Source organism: Mixophyes fleayi, chromosome 3 (assembly GCF_038048845.1).
Source record: "Mixophyes fleayi isolate aMixFle1 chromosome 3, aMixFle1.hap1, whole genome shotgun sequence".
Taxonomy (NCBI): domain Eukaryota; kingdom Metazoa; phylum Chordata; class Amphibia; order Anura; family Limnodynastidae; genus Mixophyes; species Mixophyes fleayi.
In genome coordinates, this window is record NC_134404.1 from 99,756,485 (window position 1) to 99,778,725 (window position 22,241).

General features: G+C 38.2%; 1 protein-coding gene across 2 annotated transcripts in view; it reads right to left on the reverse strand.

Annotated features, from left to right (window-relative positions):
• IFT80 (intraflagellar transport 80) overlaps positions 1-22,241 on the reverse strand; it is a 73,792-nt gene that overhangs the window by 44,942 nt on the left and 6,609 nt on the right. For both annotated transcript variants that reach the window (XM_075202070.1, XM_075202071.1), the window contains exons 4-8: positions 21,210-21,320; positions 17,475-17,543; positions 15,506-15,615; positions 14,937-15,026; positions 12,600-12,737 (exon numbers count right to left, since the gene is read on the reverse strand). In XM_075202070.1, coding sequence (XP_075058171.1) covers positions 12,600-12,737; positions 14,937-15,026; positions 15,506-15,615; positions 17,475-17,543; positions 21,210-21,320 — 518 coding nt within the window. The remainder of the gene's footprint in view (positions 1-12,599; positions 12,738-14,936; positions 15,027-15,505; positions 15,616-17,474; positions 17,544-21,209; positions 21,321-22,241) is intronic.

A 22,241-nucleotide genomic window follows, 5' to 3' on the forward strand; every position in this document is an offset into this window, starting at 1 on the left:
GGTAAAGGCCATTATCAAGATAGGGATGGATATATGAACTGTTTTACAATATTTGCAAATGAAGGACTGAACAAGTTTACATTGTGATTAGGGTGGAGTGCACCTGCACTTATTTTTGTGTTTTGTGAGAACCTGATAGCGCTGAATGTCTTTGCATATTATTGTTATTCGATTGTTTTAGGTTGTATACCCTTTTTCCAAGATTTTGGCTGCAGTCAGGATCATAAAGCGCTGTGTTAGTGGTTACCAAAACCTCCATATACTTGTAGGTTAATTGGCTGCTATCAAAAATTGACCCAAGTCTCTACCTCTCTGCCTGTATGTATATGTCTATGTGTGTGAGTGTGTCTATATTAAGGAATTTAGACTGTAAGCTTCAATGGGGCAGGGACTGATGTGAATGAGTTCTCTGTACAGCGCTGCGGAATTAGTGGCGCTATATAAATAAATGATGATGATGATGATAATGAACAATCATATAGCCCTCCCAAGTCCTAAAATGTGAAACCACTAATCTCACGTGACATAACTGAAAACAGATGTTATCTGGTCATTATTTACCCAACAAAAAATAAAGAAGAAACCATGTTTGAAAATGCAAGTACACCATAATGGCTTCCATATAATTAAAGGAAGTAATATGAGCCAGGTGCTGGTAGCCAATTGCACTTCATTGGGAAGTGCCACCACCTTTATATAAAAGCAGAACCTTCAGCAGGTTGAGCAAATCGGTCTTAATAGAAAGCCAATTAGTACAGACATCTGCAATCATCTCAGAAGTCATGTTTGCTGGAGAGGGTTATGAGGCCATTTCTAAAGAATTTCAAGTCCATCGTTTAACAGCTAGAAAAATTATTTATGAAATGAGAACATTGAAGACATTGGCCAATCTTTCCAGAAGAAAGTATGCCAGAAAACTACCCAAATGTCAGACCATATGATGCTCCATGACATCACAAAGAACCAGAAAAAAACATTGAGTGATCTACAGGTGTCTGTCAATAGAATAACTGTTAAATTGTATGACTACCTTAAAAAAAGATTGAACAAGTATGACTTTCATGATGGAAAAAAAAAGAAAGTACAGTTTAGGTTTAAAAAGTTGCATCTGAACAAAACACAAGACTTCGAAAACAATGACCTCTGGGCAGAGGTGACCAAAGTGGAGCTGTTAGGACAAGTTTGGAGAAGACAAAACAGAGCGTATCCCCAACAAGAACCTCCTACCCAACATCAAGCATGGTGGTAGAGGGGTGATAATTTGGGGCTGTTTCGCAGCCACTTGACCAGGACACCTAACAATCATTGAGTCCACCATGAACTCTTCTTTATACCAGAATATTCTAGAGGAAAATGTGAGGGAATCTATCAGACAACTGACGCTTGGCCATAATTGGATCATGCAACAGGACAAGGAATCTAATCACACCAGTAAATCTACAAGTAAATGGCTTAAAAATAAAATAATCAAGTCAAAATCTAGACCAAAACCCCATTGAGATACTGTGGAGCGACTATACATAAACTAATTCCCTTAAACATCAGGAAGTAGTGTTGTAAGGAGGAGTGGGCTAAAATTTCTCAAATATGATGTAAGACAAATTCATACAACTACTCCAAGTTATTGCAGCTAAAGCTACTAAATCACTGAGTGGATCTGCATGATACCAAGGCTGGGTACACACTACACATAATGTCTCACAATGCAATATCCTTAACGATTTTACCAACAATTGAAAGTCCCTTTCAGCATGCTGATTCATGCATACACACTATACACGATTTACCTTCAGATCTGTGCTCTTCAACTGTCATAACCACCAGCTGAAAAGATTGTGACTCTGTAAACTCTATGGAGATCTGCCTACACTGCTGGTTGTGAGCGCATACACACTGCAGAATTTGCACTATATCGTTCCATCATTTATAGAGCTTCTTAGTCTGGTTATAAAACTAAATGAAACAATACAATGTGCTTTGGTGCGATAAAACATGATCATGGGAGCGTACACACTAATGTAATATCAGACCTAACGGTTGTATATATTGTGTGATTGGTCCGATAATTGGGTGAAAAACTTGTACTGTGTACCCAGCTTATGGACAATAAGAGGGGTAGGTTGCGCTTCCTCTAGGTGTATAAAAGCAGCCAAACAGGTGAACCTGAGGTATATGGGAGGAAATCCCTACCCTCCCAACTGTAGATAAATATAAATAAAAATAAATATAAAAATAAAAATAAATAAATGACAGGTTCTGGGCCAGAACCTGTCATTTATTTTTATTTAGCTTAAGTTGACATGGCAAACAGCAGTGTCCTTGTTTTATACAACCAAATACATTGTTTGTAGAATAATAGCCTTTAAGACAACTGGTGTTTAGTTAGCAAGCAGGAGCTGCACAGACCCAGAACACACTGCTGGTGGCATCTAGACATAGATCATACAGATACGTGTTTAGCTATAATACCGGACATGCTGCTATAGTGGATTTCACCTTAGTACAATGGTCACTTTGTTTATAGGGCATGAAGTTACCAGAGCTCTGGTGAGATTATAGGATGTGTTCCCTAGCGATTCTGTGGCATGTAAAGAAAGATGCCACAATCATCTTTATTCAGTAGGACATGGATACCACTGACAGGCATTTGCCTTATTGTTGGATGGGGCAACTTTATTTTGATCCATATAACGGAGTCTAGTCTCAAACATCTCTTGTAGATCTGTCGTAATTTTGAAAATATTATTGTTGTTGTTGTTTACTGGACATCGTTCAAGGGTAGAATGTGGAGAGGACAAAATCCTGATAATATCGACATTATTTATTTACATTATTCACAGCATATTGATAATGCAGTCTAAACAGATTAAAAATAGACTAAGAAATATATAAAATAAAGCATAGTATTAATAAGAACATGCACAACTAAATTGTTTTATAAGAAAACAGCGCAACTCACGGGGGTTATATTATACCTTGTAAACCTAACATTATTATTTTGACCACAGATTGTCTAATAAACAGAGAAAAATATGTAAAAGAGAAAAAACGCCATCATTTATCATTAGAGATAATACCAAGGAGGATTAGATAATAAGAGTGAACAAAAAACGGTTAACAAAAGAGTAAAAAAAAAAAAAATAGGGAAAAGGCCTGTGAGAAAAAGAGTGAGAGAGCAAGTGAAAAAGAGCGATACAAAGAATAAAAAGAGCAAGAGAAAGAAAAGAGGGCAAGAAAAAGTGCGAGCGAAATGGGCAACGACAGAAGGGTTGGACCGCCGCGATCCTTGTTGTACAGTCTACCCCATGCTATTGCCAAAGCAACGCATTATCACTGGCGGTGACTGTTTAATAGGGCATTTATCTGTTTAATAAATAGACCCAAAAGTGAGAAAGAGAAAATGCGAGAGATGGAAAAAAAAAACGAGAAAGAGAGAGAACTCTATTGTATTTTATCCAGCATTAACACTTGGGATTGCTGCAGATAATGCCGCAAATGAAGAAGCAAATCGAAGCTAATGCTTCTTCACCCATTTGCTTAGATTATTAATTATTGTTTGGACTATAACCATAAAAGTTCCTTTCAAAGGGTTTAAATAATAAACGTTTTTAAGTTTTGCAATCACAGACTAACCTGACAGAGCTGAAATGAGCTCTACCACAGTAGGTGATGCTGCTCTTTCTTATATGCTGAGAGCAAAGAAAATGGTATAATTATGTAAATAATCTGATTTGCAGCATTTAGTTTTAACTTTGTGAAAACCTTATTGCAGCATTATGAAAACCAGTTAGATCTTAGCTATGCAGAGAGTTTGAAATGGTTGTCAGACATGATAACACAATTTGCAAGTCGTCCCTTAATCAATTTATTTTTAGTATGCCATCATATACAGTTTGGAAAAGAGACAAAAAAAAAAAAGATATAAAAAAATAAAAATGTAGTGTCACTTTAATGCTAAATAGTGTAAGGAGTTTCTCTCTTGCAGGAAAGAAAGCTCTCTTTAACTCTTGGCGTCACATGACGAGTAGATGGGACAGTATTAAACAGAAAACAAATCTGGCACAGAAAGAGAGGTTGTACTCTCAGGAGCACGTTTGAGTTGTCTAAGAAGATAATGATTTAATGGCTGAAAACTAATGACTCTGCCAGAGGGCTTGGCTGGGGCCCCTCATGTCAGGGACTGTCATTTATCTCCCCACACCGATCAGGGAATATGGGCCAAATAGGGGAGGTTAGTGTGTACTATTGCAAAAATGACTTTACCCCATAGGTTTTACATTGCTAATATTTAGGTATCTTAACCCATAACTGCTAGACATGAAAGTTTATTATTAAAAACGGAGGAGGATGAAAAAAAAAAAAAAATTAAAACAACTCTATGTACCTGAAGTGTGGACATAATAATTAAAGATTAATGCAAAGAAAATCTCTGGCAGCATTGCCTGGGGGCAAAGAAGGAGTTGTTGATACTGCTGACTCAGGACTCTCTTTGTTTGGATCCAGCTGAGCTAACCTCTCCTCAACCTTCACCTCGCAAATGGCCTTTTGCTACTTAAGTTGAATTTTCTGTGGTTACTTCACGGGTATGATAAAAGTAGTTTAAGTAGCACACTTAAAAGTATTACTAGTCTAACAATTAATCATTTAAATTCCCAAAAGCTTATAAAACAAAATTAATTTTTTTTTTTTATTTATCCATGTTTAGCCATGAATTAGCGTAATTCATGGCTAAACACATGTAGTGCAGTGTATTTTATAGTAAACTACGAGGGTCACCTGGCGCTGCGCAGGTCTGATTTGTAATGTGTAGCAGTTTTTATATATTAGCAAATTATTTGGTAAATAGACCAAAAATGCTATTTAGAAATGTTGTTATGTCGTGTTGTTGTGAGGATTCCTTCCAGCTGTCAAACAACGGTTTACAACAAGAAAATTATGTTTTCAATATTTGTCGCTCTGTGGCTTTGTCGTTATGTGGTCTATTAGGTTACTTTTTCGAACCTAAATAACTGTGTCACATTTAGCAGCTTTACCTTGAGAGTTGTGGAAGATATTCACAAACAAACAAACAAACTTCTTTTATACGCATGGATAGAAGGTAGATAACATACCTTCATACAATGTTGGTTGCTAAATAAAGTTCTTGATATCAAGAAGGACTTAACATTTTTGCATTGTCCTCTATACAAGAGCATTTTGCATTGGATTGGATTATAGACTGTCCTGCCGATAATGAACGTGTGCCACCAGCTATGCACACAGAGCCACAATACACCAATGTCACACTGACGTCTGCTCCATCTGTACATACAAAACTAGGCACTAATAAAAGATTTATATGCCATGCAACAGCCATAGTGGCACTTCCAGATTGTACAAACATTTGGCTCAATTTAGAGATAGAAGTAACAAAAGGTGCTCCTTTATTATGGGGAAATACTGGCTGTTTCTGCATGTAGCACACAAATACTGGACAGCTTTATTTTTTTACACTGCAATTTAAGGTTGAGCTAGGACAGGCTTCTCCCAACATATATTTGCAATATAGTTTTGCCACAGTGCACTATTGGCAGCAGCTCTAAATGAGGCCCAATGTATTTTTATCAGGGGTGAAACATCCTATAATCTACTTTGACCTACAAAGAGGGGTAAGTTACCATAAAGCCCTATGAATCCACGCTTCCCAAAAGTAGTACTGCATCTGTAGTTGCCCAAGCAACTTTAGCTACCTGCAGACAAAGGCCTGCAGACAATTCCTCCAAAGTAGCGCAGCGTTAAACCTATGATCGCTATTACAAGCATAAAGCCGGCGTTGAATCTACCGTAATAACGGTATTTCAGCGCACTATTACTGTAATTACGGTAATAGTGCGCAGGCCGCGTTACTTTTTACAGGTCTGCGGCCAATTGAATTCCCCACAAAAAGTTTAAGATGAATAGCAACAATTCCAGAAACCGACTAACATCAATTTTACAGTAAAAAGGTCAATAGAAAGTTGTTCACTGACGCGTAAATACATGCAGTTCTTAAGTGTCATGTGGTTTAGAACAATATAAACACACTCACACAATATATCTACGGCCTCTCACACCTTTTGACGCTCATAGCCCAATATATAAAGTTAGCAAAACGACTTGTACAACTTTCTCTCTGACAAGTGTTTGCCTTGTGTCAGCTTCTGCGCTGTCTGCATTCAGAAGCAGTTATACTCTAACATGCAATGGAGTTTTATGGGAATGCTTATTTAATTATATAGTTCACTATGCTGCAGGGAAGTTTAGAGACATGTTAATGAACAAGTTATAACTCTAGGCATCTGTTAAAGCACAGATAAAGTACGATCTTCGCCTTAATTAGTGTTTTAAACACCTGTACGTACAAGCCCTACCAGACATAAACATAAACTGTAATTAGTAGCAATAAACTATCAGAGGAAAGGGATAATAAAAAAAGTAGTATTCAATATAAAGTTGTAGCCAAGACAATTATACTATTCAAATGCGTTCTAAAAACCTTTCAAACCTGAATTGTATCCCATTTACATTTTCAGTACTTATCATACATTACAAGACATGCAATATATTCTTATTTTCATTTATGGCACTTATTATTGTTTCTTTGTAATAAACTTGCTTGATCAATCGGGGTCCTACTCTTTTCTGTTAGTATTCCTGGTAAAGGAAACACAGTTCAGAAGTAGCATGAACGTATTGTGTACCTCTGTCAATGGATGATGCAGAGCTTCCCCCTTCCTCCCCCCTAGAATTTGTTGAACGATACAGAGTGTATTTATGGACAGAAGTGCTGCTGATTTGTATGTAAAACAAATGTGTAGTGCATCTGTATCTATCCTCATTTGAATATGGTGTCCAGTAGAGGGAGCAGAACACTTACTAAAACAACATTCATATCTGGTGATTACAGCACCTTGATGAAGCAATAGAATTAGTAACTACAACTTTCTGGACAAAGACACGACTGGCAACAACATAAGCATCTGCCAGGCTAACTATTTTCATAGCAAACTGAACTTACTGCTGAGCTTAAAAACTAAGGGCTAGATTTACTAAACTGCGGGTTTGAAAAAGTGGAAATGTTGCCTATAGCAACCAATCAAATTCTCGCTGTCAATTATTTAGTACATTCTACACAATGACAGCTAGAATCTGATTGGTTGCTATAGGCAACATCTCCACTTTTTCAAACCCGCAGTTTAGTAAATATACCCCTAAGTGTTGCTTTTTTCTACACACTTCACAACTTTCAGCGATGTAATTGCAATGTATCAGACTAGCTGAGGATCATGCAAAATATAATTCAGGTATTCTATTTGATTATAGTTTTTCAGTCTCCTAATATGGAAGTTATCTGTGGCAAGGACAAAACTAGGTGGGAGTCATTTGTAATTAAAAGCAGATACTTTGTCTGAAGAACCTGTGTATAGCAGAAGATTCTGCTGTCATAAGACATCAGATGGCAGTACGAATTGATGCCTTGGGGGCCTTAGCAAACTGATATTGGAGCTTGCCTGTGTGTGTAATATATATATTTTAAAGCGAATACTGCTTGCCTAGAACAAGAGAAAAGTCCCGTAAGGGAAAAATTTGATAGGTCATGCTTGTTGGCTTACGCGCACATACAAATCTGGTGCCTATTCTGAATGTGACAGAGATGTGGCAAGGTCACATCCTAAGGGATAGCCCTAATTGTATCCACAACTTACTGCGGCTGAGGTCATCTGTTGCTGCACTGTTCTCCAGCTGCTTCTTAACAAAGGTGAGCCTGACGGTTGCTTTGCTTTTCGCCCCACAGTCACTGTCTCAAGCTGCCATGTGGCAAACAGCTTCAATAAAGGTGAAATCCAACAGCTACCCCAGTGCTGTAGTTATAAGCATGCTGGACAGTTTATGTGTGTACCCCACCTATGTTCTTGCCATCAATTTAACACATTAAATCTTACATACAAATGTAATAATTACTGCTCATTTTAACCAGCCCAGAATACGGATTATATCCCAGTCCAAGTGAGTTACAGTCTAGTCTGAGAGATAAGAAAATAAAATGTGGCTGATTAAAGAGTGTCAACATTTTCCTGTATGACCCATTAGTATAAATTAGTATAGTATAAACCCCATACTGACACATTGTGCTACTGAATCTGTGTGAAGCCACAAAGATGTAACAAGAATCATATAAGTCTAGTATTTGATTCCTAACTTGTTGGGGAAATCTTTAGGACAAGAATAAATAAGTTAATACAATACAGTTATCTCAGTGTGGATGAAGCAATAATGTATAACAAATGGTCCTATAAAATACAGAATACATTATTGTACATAGTTATTCATGGAGGCATCACTAGCTGGTCATCATCACTATAATATTGTGTTACAGGCTGGGGCCATAGACCCACAACGACACAATAGAGGATACAGGAACTTTGACAGCTTTCTATGATATTTACGTGGTACAATGACTGGTGTAGGTATGGTGTAAATAGCAAAAGTGTGCAATGATTGTGAGTTAGCTAGAAGGTATCCGAAGAAGAGTAAATAAGTGTATAATCACATCTATAACTAGAGGCATGGCATAGTACTCCGGTCACATATTGCATGAATAGAAATTATCAATATGCCATATTGACCTTTTACAGGTGCCAACAACAGTATAGAGTAAATATAATAAACTTATTTTTACTCCAACTCCTGCCTTTCACTACTGAAGGAGAGGAGGTTGCTGTCATATATGGATAACCATATTGGCAGCTTATACTGCTGATAAGAGGGCTTTGTGTGCATGGAGAGACCCCTGTCCACTCCCTAACCTGCACTTAAACGTGCCACTCTGAGGTCCTCTCCTACCTCATTCTTCAATACTGGCAGCACACTGTGCCCAAATTGCAGAAATCACTGCTGTTTGTAAAATTGTTGGGGCATCCACCAACCACCTTGGGATCTTCCCCCAACCCCAGCAAATACCACAAACAGTGGTAATGAGCAAACCATGAAAGCAAATCACTGACATCGCACAGCACAGCTGCTTCATGTCAGGAAGAGGAAGTAGACAGTCGAAGATACCTAGGAGCAATAGAAGTGAACAGGGGAGGCCTGGCCAACCTGTGGCTCTGCAGATGTTGTGCAACTACAAGTCCCATCATGCCCTGCAAGATATCGGCTGGCTATCTACTACCAAAGAATGCTGGGGCTTGTGGTTTTACAACACCTAGAGAGCCACAGGGTGGCCCGGCCTGGCATAGGGGTTCAGGAAAAGAGGAGGTGCCAACAAATACACCAGGACTTATGGTCGACAGTGAGAGCTATCAATCAGGGTAAATCACTTGTGTCAATGCATTCCCCCTTCTTGAAGTACAGGAAAGGGGTGCCATTTAACCCTCCAATAATTTTAAAAAGGAAAACAAATTTAAATATTGATTTTATGTAGGGGCCTGTGGCAACCAAAAACAGCTGACAGGTACACACGCAAGCTGATGTCTTGGCACAGAACTGCTATGCCATCACTGTAACATCCATGGCACTGCATGAGTTAAAGTGTATGGGGGGGGGGGGGGGTGACTTTGTCCCTGTGTGGATGTCTTCAAAGGAGAGGAGGCCTGTGCTCTCCCCCTCTGCCACTAGTCCTCAATGAAACCAGCAACAGCTTGTAGCTGCAGTTGTTTTAAAGTAGAGTTAGTTCAGAGACTAGCTGTTTGGTTATATCACTGAAGGCTGTATGATCAGATGCATACTACCACTGTTGGTTGAATGGCATATTCAGTGAGCAAAACTGTTGCACGATAGCACAATGCAAAACAAGTGCTATTTAATAGTTGCATTAATTGCAACATATCTCTGACACTTGCTGCACAATGGCATATACTGCACACCTCCATGTGTTTTTCTGCACCACAAAACAAGAAGAGTTTTGCTGGAGTAAAGTTTGATAGCAATGAAAATAATAACATGCAACAATATGAATTTTCTTTGACATTTATATTTTTGAATGTCTTTCTGAATTGAAAAAAAAGCCTTCAATATTTAAATGCAGACTATTCATAAATATAGCAAACTTCAGATGGTTTGATGTCAACGTTATAAAATACTGTTAAAATTATACATTTTCATAATATTACACAAAACAAAACTTTTTCTGCAGAATGTAACCCCATTTTATGTTTTAAATGAAAGCAATAAAAACAATTACAACTTTTATACTAAACATATCAACACTATAAACAATATAAGTATATAATTATTCCAGTAATACTTTACACGGCCATAAAACTGTTCCTTATTGTAACCTTTTGAAGCTCAGTGAATGTTTTTGTGGATGTATTTGATAGCAATTGTGTGTTTGTGTTAGTTTGCCAGTTAGAAATAAAAAGTAATTTCTATGATCAATAGTTTGCAGAGAATTACAAAGAAAGATGATATTTTTTTCTGAAGTCATAACTTCTTTGACTGTATCATATACACAAACACGTATACAGTAGTCAAAGTGGGCTGGTATAAGTCTTCACAGCTTTTTTGTAAAACTATCAAAATTTCCATTCACTTATAATTTCCACACCGCCACTTAGTGTGTGTGGCTGTGTATAGCGAAAATGTATACAAGTATGAAAACTGTAATGGGAATGTAAGTGAATGGAATTTGATAGTTTTACAAGTCAAGCTGAATTAGAAGTGGTGGTGCCATCGTATACACCTCCACTTGCCTAATAGATAGATAGATCTAACTATAAATCTATCTAACTATATGTCAATCTATCTGTCTACACATTCACATCTATGGCTAAACTACTGTGGGGGAACGACTGCTATGGTACCCCAGAGGTGAGGGGTCCCAACAATACCTGGTCACTCTCTGATCTGTTTGTCTAAGACAGTGGTTCTCAACCTTCCTAATGCCGCAACCCTTTAATATTCCTCATGCTGTGGTGACCCCCAACCATAAAATTATTTTCGTTGCTACTTCATAACTGTAATTTTGCTACTGTTATGAATCGTAATGTAAATATCTGATATGCAGGATGTATTTTCATTGTTACAAATTGAACATAGTTAAAGCATAGTGATTAATCACAAAAATAATATGTAATTATATAATGTGAAATATTTATTTCTAATTACAAATACATGAAATTTTGCCATGGTGTAGTATGGATAACAGTCTTAATATAACAGTAAACTACATTGCTACATTTTGCGACAGTATGCGTAAAAAGCAAAAAGCCAACATCAGTGCGAAGGTTGAGATTGAGATATATATATATATATATATATATATATATATATATATATATATATATATATTATATATATATATATATATAAATAAATAAAACAATAGCATTAATAATACAAAAGATGATACATGTAATAGTTCAATTAATACAGTTCATTAAAGTTTCCTATGATTTACCATTCTGTGTTGTTTTTTTTACATACCTGTTACTATCACAAGGGGGCAGTATTCACATCAACCACAGCTGATTATAAAAAGACCAATCAGCATCCAGATTAAGTTCCCATGGTACAGATATTTTTTTTGCAGTAGTTGATGATTTTACATTTACCCAGTAATTATAATTCATGAAGTGTCGTTTTACCTCCAATACTGCTGCTTTCAACACAGTAGCTGCTTTTAACTAAGTAGCTGCTTTCTACACAGCAGCTGCTCGCTACACATGTGTGACTGGTCCGCATAAGTACATTATGGCGCCAACCCGGTCACATACACCTGTATTTGTATGCGGTGTATGTAATGGGGTTGGCGCGAAAATGTAATCATGCCGGGTACTCGTTTGTGGGCATATCTGCATGTGGGCGGAGCCGCCTGGAGACGGATAGAGGTGCGGTGTCTCGGTTCCTAAGACCATCGGACATATGTGTATTCCAATGGTCTTAGGCGACCCCTGTGAAAGGGTCGTTCAACCCCCAAAGGGGTCGTGACCCACAGGTTGAGAACCGCTGGTCTAAGAGCATGGAGGTGGCCAAGGAGTTTGGAGATCATCGGGTTGTTCCCAAAATTATACTATGAGGCCCAGCATGCCACTTCTGACACACACATGTACTAAGTGTCCTGATCTTTTCGGATATTGTAATTACTGCCAATTGCCTATCTTGGAATAGGCCAAATATGTGTATGCTCTATTAAATAAAATGAACTGAATTAAAAGAATGCATGTGTGTCTAGGACAGATATAATATGGGTGGATGTGCTTGTATGCATTTCTAAGGATATGCAATGCGAGTTCTTGAACCTGGCATTTCTATCATTTCTCTATTAATCAAATCCTTCATAATGTCTGTCCAAATATTATTATCTTCCGCATATAAGAAGATGAGAAAAGAATAAATGAAGTTTCTGCAAGTTCTACAATCAGTATAAATTCCCTCAGTCTGGCTCTGTTCCTTATGGTCACAGGACTGATCACTAAATTGTAAACGCTCATATAAATTACAGCGCAGGGTCAAGTCATAGCATGAATATCATTGCCATCAATGACACATATCTGTAATAAAAGGTGTAAATGACTGGTGCAGTCTTACCATTCTGTAGTGGACGTGTTTATGTACAGACTAATTTTATCTTTACTTACCCCAGTTTTATCACATAAGCGTAGAGTATGGAAAGAACCCACAGCAAACCGTTCTCCGTCAGGCGCCCAGGAAACAGATGTTATTGGATACTCATGGGATGGTGAGTTGTATAAGAGGCGCCCATAGCTGTCCCAAACCTTTAGAAATAAGCAAAAGGACTACTGTGAAACATTAATATATGTCAAAGGCTGTGTATTACCGAGCTGAATGATACATTAAATAAATTGAGTGTTTATATAAATATCGGGTGATTAAATTATAATAGTATTAATAAATAATTGCATAGTCTGCTTTTGAAAGGTTAAAATTCCACATAGTGCATGTAAAGGTAGACCCCAATGAAGCACATCTATCAAATATAAAACAGGCTGGGCAATGTTTGATGGTCAGCAGTGTGCATTTAAAAAGTAACTTAAATGCCCTTTCTTCAATTAAAGTAATGTAGTTTTTATGAAGGTATACATTCTGATTATACTAAAAGCAAATTAAAATTAATAGCAAGTGAAGTCAGTACTTGACATTAATATTTATAGCAAACAGGTGGGAAGTGCTTCTCTACCATAGCAAACAAGTGGGATGGCTTTTCTAGCAGTGCAAAAAGTGGGAGGGGCTTCTCTACCATAGCATACACTGGTGGGAGGGGCTTCTCTACCATAGCATACACTGGTGGGAGGGGCTTCTCTACCATAGCATACACTGGTGGGAGGGGCTTCTCTACCATAGCATACACTGGTGGGAGGGGCTTCTCTACCATAGCATACACTGGTGGGAGGGGCTTCTCTACCATAGCATACACTGGTGGGAGGGGCTTCTCTACCATAGCATACACTGGTGGGAGGGGCTTCTCTACCATAGCATACACTGGTGGGAGGGGCTTCTCTACCATAGCATACACTGGTGGGAGGGGCTTCTCTACCATAGCATACACTGGTGGGAGGGGCTTCTCTACCATAGCATACACTGGTGGGAGGGGCTTCTCTACCATAGCATACACTGGTGGGAGGGGCTTCTCTACCATAGCATACACAGGTGGGAGGGGCTTTTCTACCATAGCATACACTGGTGGGAGGGGCTTCTCTACCATAGCATATACTGGTGGGAGGGGTTTCACTAAAATAGCAGACACAAACTGAAAGCTTAGCAGACTTTGCAGAAATAATCTTAGTGGGTTAGTTTATTTAAATACAGGGGCAGAGCCAGTGAGGTCATAAAAAATGAAATGACAGCATTCTTAGCTTTGTGACCTGAATCAGATCCCATTAGGACACTGTCCTAAAGATGTGGGAGGAACTTTAGCTTTCTAATGGAGTGCAGAGGTAAAAACATTTTAACAGCCCTGCAGTGGAATATCAGGAGAACACTGAACAATGTATTTTATCTTCATAGGTCATATCTGAAAATGTCAGGGGGTAAGTGGCCTTTTAAAGTGTTCTACATTACAACAGAACAGGAGTACTTAATAAACACTGATTTCTGTCACAAGGTGACTGTTAGTCCATCATCCATGCTCACAACCTCCATCAGCACTACAATCACCAAGCAGACGTACAACTACATGCACACGTGTACAGCACAGGGTGTCGTTTGCTAGATTTGCAACAATTGTCAAAGACGATTAAAAATAAATAAGTAAAGAACAATCACAGGGCAACAAAACATGACCGTGAGGAAATCCTTCTATCGTTTGCTTTTCGAAGCTGGAGGAATTTTTATTATATCAGTTTCTTAAACCTAAATTGAAAGAGACAACACTCACCAAATTAGCATTTATGGCAATTTTATCCCAAGCAGTAAAGCAGACAAGTGATCTCTCTATTGAGGTCTGTGCCAAGTTTCTACCTGGTATAACCACAGTATGCTGAATAAGCAGCTGCTGCCAATGGGAATAATAGTCAGAGTACATATAATGATTTCATTAACCCGGATTAGCCTCAGACAACAAAGTATTTGAAGCCTATGGGTAATCCACAGCAATGTCGCAACTGCGAGGCTGTGGGAGTGGCCTCTACTGTTGGCACAAGTATTTAATTAAATTTCAAATCAAAATATGGGGCATTGGGATAGAATATAAAAAAGCAGGGATACCAGAGCTGGATATCTTTCACCATTCTACATGTTATCCCCAGAAATCTAAGATATTAATATAATGTGAAAATGATGGCATACAATAAGGGACCTAAGCGTCCAGCCCTGATTTACAATGAGCCATTAGCTGGTGTTTCGGAAAGTTAGAAAACACTCCTTTATTTAATATGTAATGTTCAAATATAGAACAGAAAGTATCTAAGCACTTTGGTATTTGACAATTGTTTAAGAAGACCAATTTTGTGCATCACCTTATATTTGCAGTCCTCTCCAGCAGATAGAATGAGGTCATTGACCGGATTCCAGTCAACCTTTAAAATGACACCATCATGAGCTTTCCACTGTAAAAAAAAAAAAAAAAAAAAAGGAGACGCATTTGAAATGATCACTAAAGAAAAATGCAGCTGTGCTCACTGACAAAGCTCATTTGGACAGTTACAGAGAGCTTATTTACAAGTCTGAGTGTTTGCTGAGAGGTACAGCAGCAGTCACATCTCAGTGGCTTCACCCATAGCTCCATAGCTTCCCCAGTTGGCCTACAGGAAGAGATTTCACTGTCTAAGAGAAGCTCTTAGCTGGTCTCTGCCAAGATACCCAGAAAGACAAGAAGCTCCTGAAACCTTTCTGCCACGCAATTTAGCGCGTACGGACAACGATTAAAACAATACAATCCAATGGGTAAAATCCTTAAATTCATAAAGAAGCCTATGATTTGTATATGCTGCAGTATGCCCTTCTATACCAAATTATAGAAAATATAAAGGGAAAACACTATATTTTATGTCTGAAAGCGATTTAATAAATACATGTCACTTGATACCTGTAAGACTTTGGAACTTGGCTGAAGTGGTTTAATGATCAGCTGTTTTCCTAGAGGGTAAATAACTTTCTCTGAATCAGGACCCCAGGCAACAGAGTAAACTGGCAAACCTAAAAGAAAAGAAACACAATTCAGTAACAATTATCCATGGAGGAAACATGCAGTATATAAAAATTAGACCTTATTAAATGAATGGAACTTCTAATAACCAAAAAACAAACCGGTTTTACAGGCATTCAGCGCACGTCATTCCTTCCTTGTAATTAATCAGTAAGTTACTGTAAATATAGCGTATGTGTGTGCTACCACTGTGACTCAGTGATTTGGGCTCTCTTTGCAGCAAAGAAGGAAGCATCAGTCAGTAGCAAAATTCTGGAGCTAAACAAACAGATGCACACAACATGTTGTAATGGATTACAATTGTTTTCCTTTAAACGCAAAATTTACCTACTTAGATTAATAATTTTCCTTAACAGAGAATTAAGGCCAGTTTGAATGTAACACAATGATGTCTATATTTTAGCACAATGAAAAACTAACATTTTATTTCAATTTTGACATCCTACTTGCTGGAAGGGCATGTTAAACAGCCTTACAAATGCAGTCCTGACTACACTAGTTAACACCTGAAAACTACATAAGCTTGTTCACACGTCTACAATTATGTGTAGAATTACAGAAGCCCTGTGGTGTGTTTTAAAAAAATAGAAAAACGTTGCATACTACAGTTTTCATTCAAATTCATACATGAAGTATTGCTCAACATATCAAAAAAACAAACTTACTTTCTTGGATGTGTTTGTGTTGGAAAGTGTGTGAACGAGCCTATATGTTATTATATTCCTGTGTGTGGGTGTGTGCGACTGTCCCCAGAGTCTGCTTTAAGCTGTCCACACACAGAGCAGCCCAATCATTCAGCCAGATTGCCAAACAGACAGCTCCCTAAACAATTTGGCCCCAACTGCTATGTACTTCTTCACTTTTTGGTCGACCGATATCTTAATGTCCCAAATGCATGCGTCAAAGGAGTTTGATGGGACAAAACAACAATGGATAAAACGGCTAACCATTTGTGTGATCAGTTCTGTACTGCACTTTTGTAAAACTTCTTAGAAGAAACAAAAAATATCCTATACTATTAAAGGACGGCGTGCTCAATTTAGGAACTTCTATTTAAGTAGAGCAGTCAGCCGTCCGTTCTTGAGACTGGCTAAGAGGGAGAGACAACACAATTCCTCCCACTCAAGTCTCAAGAAGAGATAGCGGAGAGGATGTTACAGAACGCAGTAAAAAGCTTCTACTAAACAGAGGTCATTAAATCAAATGGGAGAAGGGCTACAAAACTACAAAAAAATATATATTACATATTATAAAAAGAAAAATACAGTAAGCCCATAGTTTGCATTCACATTTGCTTATACATTAACCATAGTGAATATGTATATTTGAAATTACACACAATGCCATGATCATATGGGGTGTTTGAAACAACACAACCTTGTAGAGGAAGTGATGAGTTCATAGTGAAAATTCCATTCACCACAACGTACATTACATCCCACACAATGTGTATTATTCTTCAAATATGTCAGGTTCTGTTAACATATAAGTCATTGACATAACAGTAAATTATAGACTTATTTGAAGACAGGCACATATATAGCTCTAAAATAGTTAGACATTACAATTGCTAATCAGAGGTAAAAGAACGCCAGTCAGAAGAGACAGCCGAGAATAAGAGAGTGTAGTAATAGCATATATATTATTGTTGTATCTAATATTCCACTTATGTAATGCCATCTTCTCTCTTCTGTCCCCTATTTTATCTCTGTGCTTTACACATTATTGAAATCAAAACCTACCTTGTTATCAGAATACACTGTAAAAATATACTATTTGACTGAGAAACAAGTAAAAAAAGTACTTTTCATAAGAAAGAAATGTGCCACATGTGTTATGCATCCCTTACCGTTCTGTGCCAAGGTGGATCTCAGCATCCCGCTCTTTGACCATATCTTTATGTGCCCGTCTTCACCAACTGCAGAGATACACACACATACTTTTCTTATTTATTGATTTCTACTTGCATCCAGTTTGCCTAGCTGTGAATTACTATGCATTACAAAAATTGTACAAAGCTGTCTAAAATGTTGGTGCTACCGGCTACAAAGGGGTGAGGGTGCGGAGGACTGTGTTGGTACGGGGGGCGTTGAGAGAGGAGGGGAGGAGAGTTTTGCTACGGGGGGAGGAGTGTGTTGCTACGGGGAGGGGAGGGGGAGACGAGTGTGTGGGTGGGGAGAGAGAGGGGAGGAGTGTGTGGGTGGTGAGAGGGGAGGAGTGTGTACTTCTATAATGAGGGGTGAGGGGAGGAGTCTTTTGCCACAGGGGGGGAGGGAGAGGAGGATTGTCTGGGTGGAGAAAGGAGGGGAGTGGAGGAGTGTGTTTCCACAGGGGGGCGGGGAGAGGGGAGTGGTGTACTATCTCCCAATGCGGCCCTCAGACCAAAAAACGTTGTGCAACCCTGCAATAAAAGGTAATTGAGCAATTGCTTTAAATGAATTTACACTGTGTGTAAACTAATGATATGTTACATTTTTAGTACTGCATGGCTGGTATAACTTTAAAAAAGGAGAATCACAGATACTTTTGCTGTAAGTGCATTAGTAAATCCATTTTATTCTTCTAAAAAGCAAGGTGCAAACACAGCATAACAATGTTACAATGTTACATGACATTTCACTTAATGTTGTGACCTATGATTTTTATAACTTATCCTGAAAACTATGAGCCAAATGCATGATTAAAACCATTAACTGATCACAAAGCACTAGATTTATTAAAGAATGAAACCCACAAAGCTAGGTGCAGATTGATCTCCAGGTAATTTCCAAGAATCAGGGAAGTATGTGCCACTTCCCTGTCTTGGTGCGGCAGCACAAGACTACAATCGGGTTTTCCTTTTTTTTTAAGTTATTTAAATGGGCCTGTATGAAAAAGCTATCAACTCCCTGTTGTACAGTCAATTCAAGTATTAAGCATGGTAGATACAAATACAGTTCTGTATCTATGAGAATAATCTCTCCCCCTGTAAGCAAGACACTTTTGAAAGAATAATCTTGCAAAACAAATGATCAGTGACCAATTTTTAGCATGAAATAAGATTATTACATCCCTACACTCACAATTATTTGATTCTGGTTTATGAAGATATATTTTATAGTTATCATTTTGAGTTCTAATAGCCAGTTAGAAAGTACATACAGACATATACCAGCAGTAATATTAAACTGGTCACGCATATGAAAAAAAAAAAAATGTAGTAAAGCAGTAGTATATAAAAGGGAAGCTATTTTTTCAGCACTGCAGGACTTGCAAGTTGCTCCATGCTCATGTAAATATCAACTCTCCTGCTCTCCTTGTAGGAGTTGGCTGGAGGTCGTCTACAACAATGGTGCTTGCTCTGATCACCAGTAGTGATAGAACAATGAGTACGAGTGAACCTTTTATGATGCAAACAAACTTCAGTTATGAATGTGGAAGAGGGCATTGAGTGACTCCACACATTGTATTTGGGACTGGTTCATTGGGTAGGGCAGCGTGGGGACAGGTACATTTCTTAAATCCATAGATCTAACATACACCACTGTACTCCTAGCAAGCAATTCTAGTATATCATTAAGTGATGATCTAGACTAGTGGCACATTGGCCCGTGTGTGCAAGGAACCCAACATCTACACACAATTTGTATGCTAACAGAAGACAGTGTGAACTCCGAGTTCCTGCCCCACTAACACTTACAGGTTCTATGAACACAGATCAGAGCTAGTGTGACAAGAACTGCCTGCCGTGTGCAGACAAACATGTAAGCGTTGTGCACCTAAAACTACAAAATGTAGGCAGACTACGTTCCCTTATGCTACTTTAATTTTTATTAGCAGAAGCGGTGTGGCAGTAAGCAAAACATATCTGTAAATTGTCATAGTCTGAGTGTAAGCTTAAAGACTGTAAAACTGTGTGTGGGCAATATTTGCTTGCCACTAGCCAGATAAATATAATGCGATTATCTGAGTGAACTAATTTTCAGGATAGGCACACCTCCCCATGTGGCTTAAGTAAACTCTTGTCTGTATTATTCTGCAAAGTTCCCTAAATCATTCATTCACATCCAAGTGACTGTCCCCTGCAACAAATGTTAGATTCATTGGAATTATTCTGATAACACAACCAACAGGTTTTGCTCCTAATAACAATTTTAATGTAACTTTAAAAAAATAATGTTTGCAGACACGGGGGTAAATGTATCAAGCTGAGAGTTTTCCGGCGGGTTTGATAAACCAATCAGATTCTAGCTATCATTTATTTAGTACATTCTACTTAATGACAGCTAGAATCTGATTGGTTGCTATAGGCAACATCTAAACTTTTCAAACCCGCCAGAAAACTCTCAGCTTCATACATTTACCCCACGGTGTAGACAAAGTCAGAGGCCCCAGTCATAAGATTATTATTATTAATTTTTATTTATAGGGCGCCACTAGGTGTCCGTAGCGCCGTACAGGGACAAACGAGATTACAATACGAGGTGAGACAGCACAGTACAGTAAACAATAATCACAGTAACTCAGTGAGCTCAAAGCATCGCTAGAGGGGCGGAGGAGGGGAGAGGGGAAGGTCCGCCAACGACGGAGTCCAAGAGGGAAGGCACGGATGACAGGGAGACCCCTAGAGGGGAGAGGAGGGAGCGAGAGGGGACGCGGGAAAGAGATGCATAATTAGTCTTTTGAGGCATGGATTTTAGAGAGGCTGAGTAAAAGCAGTGGCCAGTGAAAAAATTATACTATATCATGGTATTATTAACAACCATTTTGATGAATACAAGTTTCATAACTTTTTATTTAGTTTAGAAAAAATAAAAACACCTAGAAATGTACAAATATATCCTGATTGACAATCTCATTTAAATATCTAACTGCATTTGCTCAGAGATAACCAAGTGCCTGAAGCTCACCTTCCTCTTCTAACTCTCAAGTGTGAAAATATGGTACAAAGCCCTAATGCAGGTGTGGAGAATTCACAGGTGAAACTGGTCAACTGGACCATTAATGTCACGTGTGTTGCCACAAAACAGTCACAAGGGCCAATCATGAGCCTATCAAAGCCCATAGGATCATTATTGGGCCTTATGGTAAAATTTGTATCGGCCTGTCTGCAGTCACCTTCTATCCGAACTCAGAAGTCCCAGTGATGCAAGAAGTCATCTGGCCACTTGACCCAAGCACTGAATGGCCTGACGACATCAAATACAGTATGGCCACTCACAGCTTTACCCAGAATGGACAGTGATCCTGCCCCTCTGCATTCTGGCCAAGCAGCATGATTGCAGTGTGTGCTGCCACCATACATATCACCCAGACCCTACTGTGCAGCGATCTTTGACCCGATCAGATTTCACATTTTCCTGTTGATTTCCCCTAAAACAAATTTTAGTTTATGAATGGAAAAATAAGCAATCCCTTGTGTGACTTATTATTTAGATACCGTCATACAATTAGGTTACCGCACCCAAGTTTAATCCTGTAACTTCTTATGTGAACATTTCTATTAGAAATGTATTGACTTCACCATGAAACACTGTATGAAAGGTTACCCTTAATAATAGTAATAAAGCTGTCCTGACAAAAGCACATAGAAGCCACAATTCACCTGTAACCAGGGCTGTTCCATCATAATTCCAGCGGGCAGCCAGCACCGCTCCAGAATGAGCCTCCACACTTTTCTCAACTTTGCCCAACTTAGAAATCAGATGGAATTTTCCTAGAAAGCAAATCAAATGAGATATTAAAAACAAAACAAAACAAAAAAACAACAAACCTTTAATTTCAGAATCACAGTTTTCCGTAAAAATTCAACTGAGGTGGTGCCCTTTACACACCCAACTGACCCAAGATATCAGATGTAGTGGGTATGACAAGCAAACTTGTGACTCACAGATAAGATTTATTCCCGGACTGTGATGTCATTTCCAGTCTAGGTTATTTAGAATACTCACGCCATAACCATTCTCACTGACCACAAAAGTGCCACGCATAAAGCTTACTTAAGTTAATAGCATTTTCTATAATCATTCACACTTAGACACTGTCACATACCGCACAGCTCAAAAACATACATTTTGTGAAAGGAGAAATTCTGACAGATTCATAACTAGTTTCTATGTATTTGTATTCCACGCTATGCACCAGTAAGTTTTGGGGAAAATATTTAGAATTAAAGAAAAAAAAAAAAAAGATTCATTGCTTGTAAAAATTCAAAATACAATATTACACACAAAAGGTGCAGAGCTCATAAATACCACATATAATAACTATAATATATAATAAGAATATACTTATGCAAACAAAGCAATCAGCAGGCTTGTACAATTGCAAAAGATTACAATTGTACTTAAAGAGGATTCCATCCACCATTAATTTGAGTGGAGATGTATATCCCTTGGTTTATCCTGCAACTTGTAATGTTTATAAGGATAACTAATAATAATTACTTATAACTATTTATATTTCATATAAAAATAGTTATTACTGGTTTGGGGGGTATATATGTGTGCATTATAATAAAGTTAATGTATGTGGTACCACCCCCCTCCCTCCCCCATTTTTGGAGTAACATTTTTGTATTCTTTTATTTTAATTTGTATACTTTTGTTTCCCCCAGTCACCATGAGATAGGATCTGC